Genomic DNA, 15,028 nt, shown 5'->3' with positions numbered 1-15,028 from the left:
GCTGCTGCAAGTCAAAACTACTAGAAGAAGGTCCACATGCATGAAAATTTTTGTTAGGAAGCTTTCTCTTTTGTGCAACTATCTGATTTGTCATCTAAGTAGTCATCTGCCCCATCTGATTTGTCAAACTCTGAATGGAGACTCTTGTCTCTTGCTGAAATTGCATATTCTGGATGGTCATTTGCCTCACTAACTCTTCTAAGGAAGGTTGAGGAGGGGACTCAGTTGCTTGTTGTCTTTGTTGTTGCTGCTGATGTTGTTGCATTGGAGGAGGAACATATGGCTTACTTGGACTAGCAGCATTCTGGAAAGGAGGGACAGGTTGTTATTGTTGTGGAGGACTTGCCCATCTCAGATTTGGATGATTCCTCCAACCTGGATTGTATCTGTTGCTTGAAAGATCATAATTAGTCTGTTGTTGTTGGTTTTTCTGCTGACAGGGTCTATTATAAATGTTTGCAGCATAAGCTTTAGGTTGCTCATTGACTCCAGATTGCTGCAAAGAAGGACAGAGATTTGTATGGTGATCTGTAGAAGAACATAGACCACAGACCCTTGCAACAGGTGCAAATGCAGATTTTTGATTCATTGCAAGATGAGTTACTAGGTTGACCAAGGCATCAAGTTTTCCCTCAAGCTTTTTATTTTCAGCAGATGAAGATGAATCCATGGCCACCTCATGGGCTCTTCTAAAGACAATAGCATCATTTCTTGCACTGAATTATTGGGAGTTGCAAGCCATCTTCTCAATCAAATTCCTGACCTCAGCAGGGGTCATATCACCAAGAGCTCCACCACTGGCAGCATCAATCATACTCCTCTTCATGTTGCTAAGTCCCTTATAGAAATATTGCAGAAGGAGTTACTCAGAAATCTGGTGGTGAGGACAGCTTGCACACAATTTCTTGAATCTTTCCCAGTACTCATACAAGCTCTCTCCACTAAGTTGCCTGAAGCCTGAAATGTCTTTTCTGATGGCAGTGGTCCTAGATGTAGGGAAGAATTTCTCCAAGAACACCCTCTTAAGGTCATCCCGACTGGAGATGGATTTGGGAGCAAGGTAGTACAACCATCTTTTGCCACTCCCTCCAGAGAATGAGGAAAAGCCTTTAGAAAGATATGATTTTCTTGGACATCAGGGGGCTTCATGGTGGAACAAACAATATGGAACTCCTTAAGATGCTTATGAGGATCTTCACCTGCGAGACCATGAAACTTGGGCAACAAATGTATTAGTCCAGTCTTGAGAACATATGGAACACCCTCCTCAGGATATTGAATGCACAAACTTTCATAAGTGAAATCAGGTGCAGCCATTTCCCTAAGAGTCCTCTCATGAGGTGGAGGTTGAGCCATGTTCTCAGTATGAAAATTGGTAGTTGAATGCTCAAAATCAGAATATTCAGAATCACCAGCAACATAATACTCAGAATGCTCAAAATGCACAGAATGATTAGGATGCACACTATGCCTAACTAATATATGAAAGGTTCTATCTATTTCAGGATCAAATGGTTGTAAATCACCTGGATTGCCCCTAGTCATGCACTATATGCAGCAAATAATGTGTTCTCAAACAAGCACCAGGGGAGGGTTAAAACTACAGCTATAGTCAAATGATATCCAAATGAGCTGAAATTTTGTGAGCAACACCCTAAAATCATGAAAAGATAGCACAAAAAATTTCAAACAAAAATTCAAAGTCTAACTATGAAAACTACCTAAGCAAAATTTATAAAAATAGGACAATAATACTTGAAAAATAAAAAAAAAACTTAGTAAACGACTGATTTTTCGAGTTTGGGAGACCCAAACCGGCTAAAGTGATTGTTACAATATGAGAAATTTTTTTCTACCCCAAATGCATATATAATAATAATCATTCTGATACCCAGAGGAAAAGTTATGGCCGTTTTAAGTTTTGTTAAAAACATGTTCCCAAATTTTTTGTCTCTCTCAAATTCAGCCACACCAAGTGCTCCTGGTATTTTTCAAACAAAATATGGATCAAAAGAAATTACCACACAAAAAATCAGCCAAAAATAACAACTCTAACTACCAAAACAAAAATCGCTAATTAAATTGCAAAATCAGTCGCTAATCATTGTTCACAACAAACAGAAAACTGAAGCAGTCGCTAAACAGGGAACGTGACTGAAACGCAAAACAGAATGCTACACAAAACAAAATAACACACACTCACAACCTAAACGACAGAGCTACACACAAAAAAACTAAACAATATTATGAACCTTTGGCCCACTGCTCCCCGGCAACGGCGCACTTTTGATCAAGGTCGTACCCGAATCAAATAAACATTAAAAATGCAGTATCTAGGAAGTGATCCTAGGTCGTCTCCCAACGTGCAATGGTCAATCAAACATTCATAACAGATAGTAAGAAAACAGTAACGAATGGGGGGTTGTTTGTTAATGTAAATTAAACAGCAAGCAAATTTGAATTATAAAATAACAAAATTAAAACATGTTGTTTCCCCTTGATTCACAAGCAAGTCTCTTATCCTAGGTTATGAGAATTTATCCTTAATTAGTTCAACCACTTAATCCAACCCTAAATTAAATTACTAAGCGAAAATTAACATAAGGTTGCCATTATGTGATTAAGCAACACATACACCAATTAATCATGAACGAAACTGATCATTAAGCATGAACGTAAATTAAGCACAGAGACAATTAATCAAGCACTAAGCATGCATGGATTAATAGCATCAAATACAGAGTAATTGGTGAAGAGGAGAAACTGATCAGAAATCAATAGTAATAACAAAACCTCAAAGAGAGTTGTGCTTGATCGTCAAGAGAAAACAACGCTGGAGACATAGCCTTCCATTAATCAGTAGAAAATGAAATTGTAGGTTGAAGCAGAAATGAAATTGCAGAAAATGAATTTTATTCTACGCAAACAGTGCACATGAACAATAAAAACTAGAATTCTAAAATCCTAGAATTATTCTCCTCTTCGAAAAAAATTCTCTTCGAAAAACTCACTAAACTAAAACCTTGGTGCTGTTATATAGGTCCTTAGCCCCAAAGCTTACAAATCTATTTTAAGTCCAAGCCCATGAACTAAATAAAATAAAATCTGGACAAGATAAGATAAGATTGGATGAAATAATATCTGGATAAAATAAAATCTGGATAAGATAAGATTTGATTAAATAAAATTGTCTGCTCTCTTCAAGTCCAAGCCCAATTTCGGATTCAAGCCCAATTACGTATAATTCTCTTGAAATTAAATTAAAAACACAAAATTAGTCTAGTAGACCCAAATGATAAAACTGCATAATTAATTTGACAATTAAGGCTTATCAGTAATTAAAATGGTGACAAAAAGGGTTAAGAAATAAGAGAAAATAATGATACATCACCGATGTAACCATTACATCAGCAGATTCAGACAATGATATTGAGGATTCTGATGATGAAAGGTCTCAACTTTAATCCCTTGTCTTGAAAATAGTTTGTGTTCTGAATATTTATAAAAACCAAAGCAACCCTTTGTTAGTGATATTTGTGGTGAATGTTGCCCGACTTGCCCTTGGCATTTTTTTGCTGAGATTTTCCCATTTTTGTTTACTTGTAGGAACCTGACACAGAGATTTGTGCAACCATGTTGGATTCATTAAAAGAATGCTTACAGGTTTGGATCATGAGATAACATTGATATATATTTTTTCATGCCTCCACTACTTCAATCTACTTACAGGTTTGGATCATGAATGCTTACCAAAGAAATAATTATTTATTTCATTCATGAATGATGACAATGTGCCAAGTACTGGTCTGAGAATGCTTTTCATGGAAACTATTGATATGTCCATCTGTTTTGAAGGACTAATATTTGGTCAAAAAGGTATCTTGAATCCTATGGATGCAGTTGCTAGATGCATTTTCTGTGTCTCTCTTGTGCTCACCTTTTGCACTTCTTCTTTCTCCCTGCTGCTATTGGCCTTTATTATCCATTGACATTGCATATTAGAGTTATCTAAGTATGCATACATGGATACACATTTATAGGTGAGATGGAAAGTTTTGGAATATTGTTTCAATTTTTTTTATGCATTACATAATCACCCAAGAATAACGATTTTATTCCATAACAATGTTTTGTGTCCTTAATGCACTTGCTGTAAATGAGAAGTGTATTTCTTCCTCCATTTTTGGTTTGTTGCTTTATATGCTTAGCCTTTCTCCATAGTTTCCTACATGAGTATGTCCCGTTAGCATTGTATTAAATTAATAATTTATCATATTATCTTGAATAGTATCCTTACTAATCATAAGGAGATTTATTTTCTTCCAGGTTATAGACAAAAGGTGAAGGACATTGTTCAAGGTGCTTTATTCCCTGAAGCTGGTATAGATAATAGAGTTGGTCATGCAGGGGGAGTAGGTGGACTCGTGATTGTTCAAGATCTTGACTTGTTTTCCTATTGTGAGTTCTGCTTGCTTCATATGTACTTATTTTCAAAATATTAATTTATTTATATGATGCTTAATTATATAATATTAAATTAGCTAAAACCATAATATATAGTAAAAAAATTATATGTACTTATCATAATTAGTTGACAATAATAATTTTTAATTTTTCAGCTATGATTAAGGTTTTAGTTAATTTCATATTATATAATTATGTTTATATTGAATTAATTTTCTAATTAAGTTACATATAAAATGCTTATTAATAATTATCTTTATTGATAATCATTATTTATCATTATGTTGGTCAATTATATAATATTAAATTAACTAAAACCATGATATATAGTAAAAAAAATATATGTACTTATGATAATTAGTAAAAAATTATATAGTCAAATAATTTTTAAACTTTCATGTTAAATTTTATTAATTTAATATTTTCAGGTTATATTATGGTTAATGTAATTAACTTACATTTTAATAACTTATTGATAATTATCATTATTTATCATAATTACTTGACAATAATAATTTTTAAATTTTCAGCTTATACATAGGTTTTAGTTAATTTATTATTATATTATTATGTTATTATTAATTACTAATCTAATTAAGCAACATTTTAAATAGTTATTGAAAATTATTTATAAATGTAAATAATTATTTTTAATTATAAATTTATAATATTAAATTTATATATCAATAAATTAATATTAGCATTTCTACGTCGGTGCTGACGTTAGCACCGACGTTCGCGTATGCCCATTCTAAGTCATTGCTTACACCAGCAACGACGTAGAAAACACTGATTTCTACAATGGCCGTAGACTAACCGCCGTCGTAGAAATAGGTGATTTTCTAAGTCGGTGCTTACGCAAGCACCAATGTAAAAACCACTATTTTCTACGTCGTTGCTGGCGTAAGCACGACTTAGAAATCACCTGTTTCTACGACGACGGTTAGTGTACGACCAATGTAGAAACTAGTGTTTTCTACGTCGTTGTTGGCTAAGCAATGACTTGTTTTATGATGTGTTTCTAAGACGGTCCTCTTACGATCGTCGTCGAAAGTTTCGGCCTCTACAACGTCATTAATTTCAAAGACAGGCGTTCAACGTCTTTGAAAGGCTTTTTCCACCGATGTAAAATGCTATTTTTTTAGTAGTGTATGTTCTCATAGTGCAGCATGTGACTTTTTCCTTCAGTTTATTTAGTATTTTGTTTTAGGCTTTTAGCCGATGCTAGGTAGTGTTTTTCTAATCAGATGAAGCATATATTATCTGCAGGTTGCTTATCACACTTCACCATGGTTTCCTTTGGATGTAATGGAAAATATTTGCAAATAAGTAATAATTATTGTGTATAGGTATATTTTGGGATTAAATCATATAGAAATTGTTAATTTTCCTCTCTTATTTCTTTTTTTTATATGAATAATTGGATTTTTAACATCATTTAAGTGTTCAAGTTTTGTGCAGAAAGTGTTCAAGTTTCTGAGTTTATAATGCCTGGTGAATAATTACTACAGAAAAACAAAGTAAAGCCTGGCAAAGCAAATTGAAGATCTGAAGATACTCGCTCAACACGTCTTAGGCGCTTAGTGTGATGTAGTTGCTTAGCGGGTAGAATATGCTTAATGCAAAGAGTCACATGGAGAAATCCGATTGTGAAGGCATGCTCAACGTAAGTCACGCGTTGAGCACGAGGTTACTGTCATACTCACTAAGGGCAGCAATCGCGCTTAGTGTGAAGGTTGCGTGAAATCCAAGTTGAACTTTACCTATAAAAAGAGGAAGAGGAGAAGGAAAAAATACACATAATATTCAAGAGAATACAATTCCTTACAGAATGAAAAGGCTAAAAGCTAGAGAATCAACCATTAGGAGTCATTCTTTTCCTCCATTCCCTTTCCTATCTACTCCCTTCATTACTCATTACCCTCTTGTAATTATAAAGCCGCTTATGACAACGAGAGGCTAAAACCCCTCTTGTTGAGAGCTTAGCAACCAACTACTTTTGATATAACTATTCTTCCTATCTATTTAATTTTATTTCCATTTTACTGTTTTTCTTTTTTGCTTAATTTTATTGATTGTGGCTTGATCACCCATATTCATGGTAATTTTTAAGGGTAGCATTAGGGAATGTTTGTCTCTAAAAGAATTGGAAAAGAGCATCTAAATAATTCATATCTAGGGATATATAGAATGATTTTATTTAGCCTGTTATACATCTCTGTTATTAATGAAATTTAACTATTTTACCTCTTAAAGGGGTTTGGGAGAAAAAATAGATAAATTAGGCTCTTTCACATGAGGGATCATGATTAGAGTATATGAGTAGATGCATGTGATAATTGGAATAATAAATAGAGAAAAATCCTTAACATTGCATCAAGAGTAGCTTTGGTAGGCTAGGCCCTCAATATCTTCATATTCTGAATAAACTTCCGCTTCACCACTCCTAGGTATTATTTTTCTTCTCTTGTTTGTTTTAATTAATTTATCTAAATCTGTGCCAATTTATTTTATTGTTCTTCTCACAACTATTTAAATCAATTTATTAATTGTTCGAGGATTGGACATACATCTACCTAAGTACAAACAAAGTCCCTGTAAACTCAACACTCGAACTTCCGTTTTACTTTACTACTTGTATAAATTGGTGCACTAGTCAATCAGTTAACAAGTTTTTGGCGTTATTGCTGGGTACTTTATTCTTGGTACTTGATAATTTGGATATTCCAATTTTAAAGCAATCAGGTTTTATTCTTTAACTTTTTATTTTTATTTTTATTTAATTTTTCTAAAAATCAATTTTTCTTTAATCATTCTTTAATTTTAATTTGTTTTATAATAAGTTCTTTAACCTTGATAACTTGCGCTGTAGTTGTTTTCTTTCTTGCATGCGAGGTATAATTTCAGGAAACAAGCTTGTTCCATTGGATCTAGAGATGGAAGTAATTTTAAGAAGAAACAATGTTGCAAGAAAAAGGAGAGAACAACAAGAGGTGCAGACCAATCAAGGAGAGAGAGAACCATTATCCTCTATATCATCTTCTTCTTTCCCTGTGATCAACCCACATCCCAATTTTGAAGAACGCATTATGGCAAAAGACAGGCCACAAAGAGTGACTCTGGAGGACTACTCTAGTTTCTCTATACCTCAGTACTTCACTGGCATAGCCTAGCCTGAAGTTCTAGCTGACAACATTACTTATCCACATTCCTGGATTTAAGGCAATCTCTTTCATGTGCTACCAAATAAAGATCCATATGCTCACCTTGCCACATACATAGAGATTTGTAACACTGTGAAGATAGCAAGAGTTCTAGAAGATGTCATCCACCACAATCTATTTTCTTTTTCTCTCGCAGGTGGCACAAAAAGATGGTTGCACTTGTTCAAAGGAAATAGCTTTGTTCGAGCTCTAGGACAGTCCCAAACTTTATCGGAAAGTGTACCGAGTCATTAAATGAATAATAAAACGGTAAGACACCGAGTATTGAACTCAGGGAACTTATTTCATTCGCTGAAGTTTCATTCAGTAAGCAGACATTGATATAAAAGCCATGTAAACAGAATTAACCCAAAGATGTATATACTGTAAATCTAAAATAACTACAAATACTCTTATCAAAACAGGAGAGAAAGCAGATGATTAAAACGTTGGGTCCTTCTACTGAACGCTTGATGCAATTAAAAGATTTTTCTCTAATTAAGATTATTTTTGTGTTCTATGTTGAGGACTAAAATACCAAACACCGATTCCTCGCGTCAATTGACTAATTCTAATTAAACCTCGTTCTCGGATGTCTCGTCGAACTTAGTCTAACTAAACAACATTACAATCACAACATAACAAAAACTAAAACCCTGCACTTTATGTCTAGCAATGCAGTTATCTAGCCCTGCTCTATCCAGTTCTAGGGATTAATACATTTTCCAATGATAAAAATCCTAACTTTACACACAAATGGGTGATTAGACCAAAAGCAAGCAATAATTAAATGCAGATAGAAGTAATGAACACATAAAAACAACTTTAAATAGATAGTAAAAAATTTACATCAAGTCAGCAGAATTTTCCAACAAAGATACTTAGCCTTCCATCGCAAGGCAGCACCTTTCAGCTACAAGATGAGGCTTTAAGAAGAAAATAACAGATTACACAATCGTGGGGATGTCTCCTCCACCTCTAGGAACCTAGAAATTACTTCTAAACCTAAGATCCTCTTGAAAGCTGATGTTTTTGGCTTCCTTGCTATGTTTTCCTCTCTACGCTTTGAATTAGCCTCCTCCTCTCCTTCAGCCTTAAAAAGGGCTTTCTGTCCTCGAAGGCTTGCTTAGGGTCATTTTCGCGCTTAGCGCGAGTTAGTGAAAATCCGCTGAGCGAGCTGGGCGTGCTTAGAGCAGGAAGAGACAAACGCCTCGCTGATGACGTGCTGAGCACGCAGATGCTTCTCAGATTCTCCTCTAGATTCCCCCAACTCGCTAAGCGGGCTGAGTGCCTCGCTTAGCACATGATTCTCACTAAGCGCACAAGCCTCGCTTAGCGAGACACCAGCTGCTAGCCTTCACAAATTTCATCCTTTTTACCTAAAATTGAAGTTGAAACACATTAAATTCACAATGTTAGGCATTTCTACTGAACAAAATTAAACTAAACCTAAAAATATGTACAAACCTACAAAAAGAACCATAAACTGGGGAAAAGATAAACATTTTATAAAACTTTTCTATTCAAAAGTTAATTGTAAATGATGACTAACAAACTCCCCCAAATTTATAGTTTTGCTTGTCCTCAAGCAAAGAAAGAACAATTCACTTGTCCTCAAGTGACAAAATCACATTGGTTATTCGAAAGGATGTTTGTTTCCAAGCATTCACTAACATGACACAAGTGGCATACAATGCTTCAAAGATATGAACATGATAATTAGGCACACAAGTGAAATAAGCTAGTAGGCAAGACATATATTAAGGAAGATTCATCAAGCCAATGCCTCATGGTCACTGTTTCACTCAAGCACAAGTGTTTAGGCTATTTATCAATCAACAACCAACACAAGTCTCAATCTTTGCAATTCATCTCATGCCATATAGTCACAAACACACAAATTGAATCCGAAGGACTTTTCTCGGCTTGTAATGAGGTTGGGCTGCAAACAATATATGATTTTTCTAGGATGCAAAAATCTTAAGTTCTAGGAGAGCATTCATCCTTAGATCAACCCTTTTTTCCTTTTTATTCCAACTTCTATTACTTGCCTTTCAGCATTTAGCTTCACTTAGCTTTGACAACAGCACATACTTAGCTTTTATTTTTGAAATTTCTTTCTTCTTTTGTTTTTTTTTTTTTACTATTTTAGCAGCTTTTACATGCTGCTTATTGATTTTGCTGTGCATGTTGTCATCTTCTTACCACAACTGCTGTCACCCAATAACTCCCCCAAATTTGGGACAAATTTGCCTTGAACTATGATGCTCTCCTACAACCTAAGACAAGGTAGATAGAGATTACAATTTATAGGCTCAGGGTTCAAGTCAATCAATCAAATTTTCAACTCAACGTGGGTGCAAGGGATAATTCATTCATGCACAAGGTAAGCTTTTTGGCTAAGTAGCTATTTCAGTCAATCATGGCCTTCATCATCTTCAAACTCATGCATTCATTCAGTAATCAGAGATTCATGCAAAAATTGGTACTCAATGTTAGTTTTTCTCTCACATTTAAAGATCACACACTCACCGGGTTGTGGCTAGTGATTACCTACATAATCAATCTGTCAAACCAACTAACATTTTCAACCATGCACCTAACCCATGTTCTTTCTCTTCTAATTACTGAATACTTATTCAAAGCATATGATTTATGCATTACTATTCACTCAATTCATGCCATTGATCAATCCAATTCATTTAACAAACACAAGATTTTCAAATCAAACAAACCACTGCATAACAATCAAAATGCAAATTGTTCACAAGCTTTCAAAATTTACTAACTAAATAAACTGAACATAAAAATTGTACTAAAAACATAAACTAAAAATAAAATTTATCTAAAGCAAGAAAAATAAATAAAAGTCCTGTCAACAGTCATCTTGAGCTGGTGTCTGCTAATCCTGGGCTGGTGCAGGCTCGCCATGAGGTGAGGAGGGAGCATCCTGGGCTGGCTGGGGTGTCTCCTGATCTGTAACAAGCCAAGGATCCCAGGTGCTCTATGCTACAGTCATATCAGCTGCATAATCTACATTAGCAGCACCATCCTCCTCCCCAGAGACCTCCAAAACTGGTGAAGTGACTGGTGAGGTCTATAAAGTAGCCTCTGAAGTGGCTCGCGGGCGACCTCTGGCTCTGGCTAAGGATCATGGGCTATAGAAGCCTCACCTCCCCCCAAAGAAAAAGGTTGGACTCCTAGCCAGGCCACCTAAGCCATAAACTCCTCCATACTAATGATAGGTCGATACTGATCCGAGGTGTGAATACTCTACATCACCAGGCATAAGCCACGATGGATGCTCTGCAACATAGGCACTATGACCTTAGAGCATCGACACTATGCTGGAACTGAGGATGGTGGAGTAGAGGTGTCGGTCTGAACTAGAGAAGATGAAGAGGGAGCTGGTGTGGTAGAAGGAGCAGGAGCAGGGAGAGCAGCTGAAGATGGACCCTCAGATCCTCTAGCCCGTGCCTTGCAAGTCCCTGGAAATGCAATCGTGGGATCGTCCAGGTTCTAGCAGTTCTTCTTTAAGTATGCCAAATTAATGGCAGGGCTGAGGGACTCGAAAGTTAGAGAATCTGAGACTACTCCTCAGGCCACGCAGAGTGCGGAAATGAGGGCTAGAAAGCCGAGTCTCGAGGAGTTGGATTGGGCCATCTAAGAAATCTGATGCGAGATGAGGAAGCCCACATCCATGTCCATCTTCATAACTAGCCTATAGACTAACCTCGCCATGTCCATATTAAGATTGAACGTGTGAGAAGTGAGGGCAAGGTTGGAGTATGAGAGCACACTCTAAGTCTGGGCCAGTGTCATCTGATCCTTCCTCAGGAGCTTCCAGGGTTCTCCTTCAGCATTTAAAACAAATCCGTGCCCTGTAATACAGAGCTTGGAAGCAAGCTCCAGAGGATCCGTGCGTATCTTGCAGAAAATGGCATATGAGGGGTACTGCTCCCCTGGCTGAATGACTGATGGCATCTCTAGAAAGGCATTCAGTGATGCCGCATCGAACTTAATTAGCCTCCCTCTAACTCAAACTTGTTTTGGTGATTTGTCTTTTGGATCATACAGGTTCGAGTAAAACTCCTTGACCAGGGCCACATCAATGTGCCCGTCCATGAACTGGGTCAAGACCTTGTGCCAGTTCCGCCTGATCATCTCCCGGCGGAATTCGTCATATTCTGTGACAAAAAGATTAACATTCCTCTCTAGAAGGATGTTCCGGGAGTGAATGTTCTGAGAATGACGTTCCCAGGCCCCCTCAAAAGTGAATCTGGTAGTATCATAGGGCTCCTGGGGTTGGGATGTTGTGGCTTTCCTTTTCTTGAATGCCATTTGCATCAAAATTGGTCACAAGAATCAAGTTAGACAGGTTTTTATCTCAACTGAAAGCAAAAAAATAAAACTGAAAAATAGATTGGGCGCTTAGCGAGACTAACTCGCTTAGCGCGTCTTATGAAAATTAACTCATGCGCTTAGCACGACAAATGCACGCTTAGCGCGTCAACACAGAAACATAACTCTGGCTAAGCGAGACACCCTCGCTTAGCCTGAAAGACCACAACGGCTAAGCGAGCAGGGCTCGCTAAGCCTTATTCTCAAACAGAGGGATAATTACGCTTAGCATGTAGGGCGCGCTTAGCGCGACACACTTAACAGGCTTAGCCCAAAAGACCTCTGGAACATAATTGGCTTAGTGAGCAGGCTCGCTAAACCCAGTCCCAAAAATAAACAAAATAGAGAAGATATTGCGCTTAATGAGCAGGGCTTGCTTAGCACATGAACAAAATCACATAAAAACACAAATGCCTTGGGCTTAGCGAGAGGGCTCGCTTAGCCACCAATAGAAGACAAAAAGACTCTAAGAGTCTGACCTACACAAACTAACTCGCTAAGTGTGAGATGCCGGCTTAGCGAGTTCATACGAACTCAAAAACAGAAACTGGAAATTTAAATACTTGCTAAGCCCAAGTGCAGTGGCTTAGTGAGTTCATATGAACATTCAAACATATGTACAAAAATGATGGACACACTTAGCGAGACAGGGCCAGCTAAGCGAGTTCATCCAAAAACCCAGAAAATCAACTGAAACTGATGAACTCGTTAAGCGCGCCTATGCGCTAAAATGATGGACACACTTAGCGAGACAGGGCCAGCTAAGCGAGTTCATCCAAAAACCCAGAAAATCAACTGAAACTGATGAACTCACTTAGCGCATAGGCGCGCTTAGCGAGTACATCGAAATATCCAGAAAACTTGGATTAGGCCTCAAAACCTAATCAAAACAGTATAAAAGCATGTACATTGTGTGTGAAAATAAACCCCTAACAACATGCTTACTAACAACTAATCTAACAGCAGCATAGCAAAGCATAAAATCAAAATTTTTAAGAAGCTACAATAAGGCATCTACCCTAAGGTTCAAAGCAAAAATAAAATGTTAAGTAGGGACTACTTACTTGGATTGCAGTAAGAGATGAGCAAGAGGAAAGCAAGAAGCAGACTGGAAGCAATGAGCATAGTGCAAATAATGCAAAAATGCAAGAAATGCTGAGAGTGAAGTTTTAAATTGTGCACAAATGAAACTGCCCAAGGCAGTTAAGCCTTATTTTTGGCAGTTTCGATTGCCTCGCTTAGCGCAGGTCACTCGCTAAGCAAGCACTCAATTACTTTTGAGTTTTCAGAGTTCAAACTCACGTGCTTAGCAGGAAGACTCGCTCAGCCCAATCCGAAAATATGGCATTCCAAAGAAGAAATTGCGCTTAGCGCGAAGGTCGCGCTTAGTAAGTTCTATAGCTCTGATTGGTCTGCAACTCTCGCTTAGCGGGGCATGGGCCGGCTTAGCGAATAAAATGCTTCCTGATGCAGTAGTGGGGCTCGCTTAGCGAGAGGCTCTCGCTTAGCACAATTCCAAACTCGAGAGGGATTTGGGCTTAGCGGTTTGACCCGCTGGGCCCAATTCAAAATAAGGTCCAATAGAGAGGAAATTGCACTTAGGGCATAGTGGGCGCTTAGCGAGATGACTCGCTTAGCCCAATTCCGAAAGATAAAATTCCAGAGAAATTTTTGGGCTTGGAGCATAGGGCTTGCTCAGCAAGACCCCTTCAGCTAATGAACAGGGGTTGTTGCGCTTAGCGCAAGAAGTGACTCGCTCAGCGCGTAAAGGACCATTCGCTTAGTGCACAAAGTGCGCTGAGCGAGTGGATGAATGAAAAAATTTTCTGAGTGTTTTTTTCATCCACAGCTTCCGAGAAGCTTGATCAACCCCATTTTCAATGCAAAACATGTTGATTAATCATTCAACAAAATCACAAACCAGTATTCCCCAACTGAATGCAGTGAACATAAAATTAAAAAGGACTGGGTTGCCTCCCATCAAGCGCTCGTTTAACATCATTAGCTTGACAGATAGTACCGCATGGGTCAGGGTCAAACTTGGTTCCCATCTTTAGAACCTCTTCACCAAACTCCTTCACCTACAAACAATCATTCTGGTCCAGCAATTGCTTTTCTTCATCAAATAGATTAAAACTGATCTTTTGATCTTCAATGCCCATTTCTAATTTCCGCTTTCCCATGTCCACCATACAACTTGCGGTTAACATGAAAGGACGTCCCAAAATCAAGGGGATCTCAGCATCCTCTTCAATGTCCATGACAACGAAATCAGTCGGGAAAGTGAAGTGCTTAACTTGGACCAAAACATCCTCAATCACTCCATATGGCCTGGTAATGAAGCGGTTCGCTAACTGCAGCGTCATTCTTGTTGGCATTACTTCCAGCTCTCCTATCCTCCTACACATGGAGAGCGGCATCAAATTAATACTGGCTCCCAGATCAATGAGAGCCTTACCAATAGAAACTGCACCGATAGAGCAAGGAATGGTGACACTTTCAGGATCCTTGTGCTTGGGTGGAAGGATGTGTTGAATCACTACGCTACAATTTCCTTCCACAATAATAGTGTCACTATGAATATACTTGCTATCCAATTTCTTGAAGATATCAAGGAACCGAGCTAGATGTTGTTCCTTGTCCTTCTTTGAGGGTACCAATGGGTATGACACCTCTTTCCCTTCAACTGGAGCTGCCTCCTTTTTCTTCTCATGAGCATGCTCATTCTTACTCTTCTTTTCCTCTTCTCTCTTCTCATTTTTTTAATTTTTTTTTTCATTTTTTTGTTTTGTTTTTGTTTTTCTTTATTCTCCTCTTCATTTATTTCTTTCTTTTCATCAGTTATTGGTCCCTCCTTCAACTGGTCTTCTTCCTTTCCTTCTCTTCTTCTTTTTCTTCTTCAGCAACTAATTATTGGTTCTCAGCAACTAATTTCCCCTCATCTTCAGCAATAATGGCCC

The 15,028-nt window shown here is 37.5% G+C and overlaps 1 protein-coding gene and 1 non-coding gene across 2 annotated transcripts; one reads left to right on the top strand and one right to left on the bottom strand.

Moving 5' to 3' along the window:
- The first annotated feature begins 872 nt into the window (after window positions 1-872).
- Window positions 873-979, top strand: LOC112998438 (small nucleolar RNA R71). Its single transcript, XR_003263539.1, has one exon. It is a non-coding gene; the product is annotated as a small nucleolar RNA R71 (small nucleolar RNA).
- A 13,170-nt stretch (window positions 980-14,149) lies between these two features.
- LOC102662345 (uncharacterized) lies at window positions 14,150-14,793 on the bottom strand. Its single transcript, XM_006591709.1, has 2 exons — window positions 14,726-14,793; window positions 14,150-14,612 (listed from the first exon to the last, which is right to left on the bottom strand). The coding sequence occupies exons 1-2, from the start codon at window positions 14,791-14,793 to the stop codon at window positions 14,150-14,152; spliced, it is 531 nt and encodes a 176-aa protein (XP_006591772.1).
- Between the last annotated feature and the right edge of the window lie 235 nt (window positions 14,794-15,028).

The sequence above is a fragment of the Glycine max genome, chromosome 11 (genome assembly GCF_000004515.6).
Source record: "Glycine max cultivar Williams 82 chromosome 11, Glycine_max_v4.0, whole genome shotgun sequence".
Lineage (NCBI taxonomy): Eukaryota > Viridiplantae > Streptophyta > Magnoliopsida > Fabales > Fabaceae > Glycine > Glycine max.
This window is presented reverse-complemented; position numbering and strand designations above follow the sequence as displayed.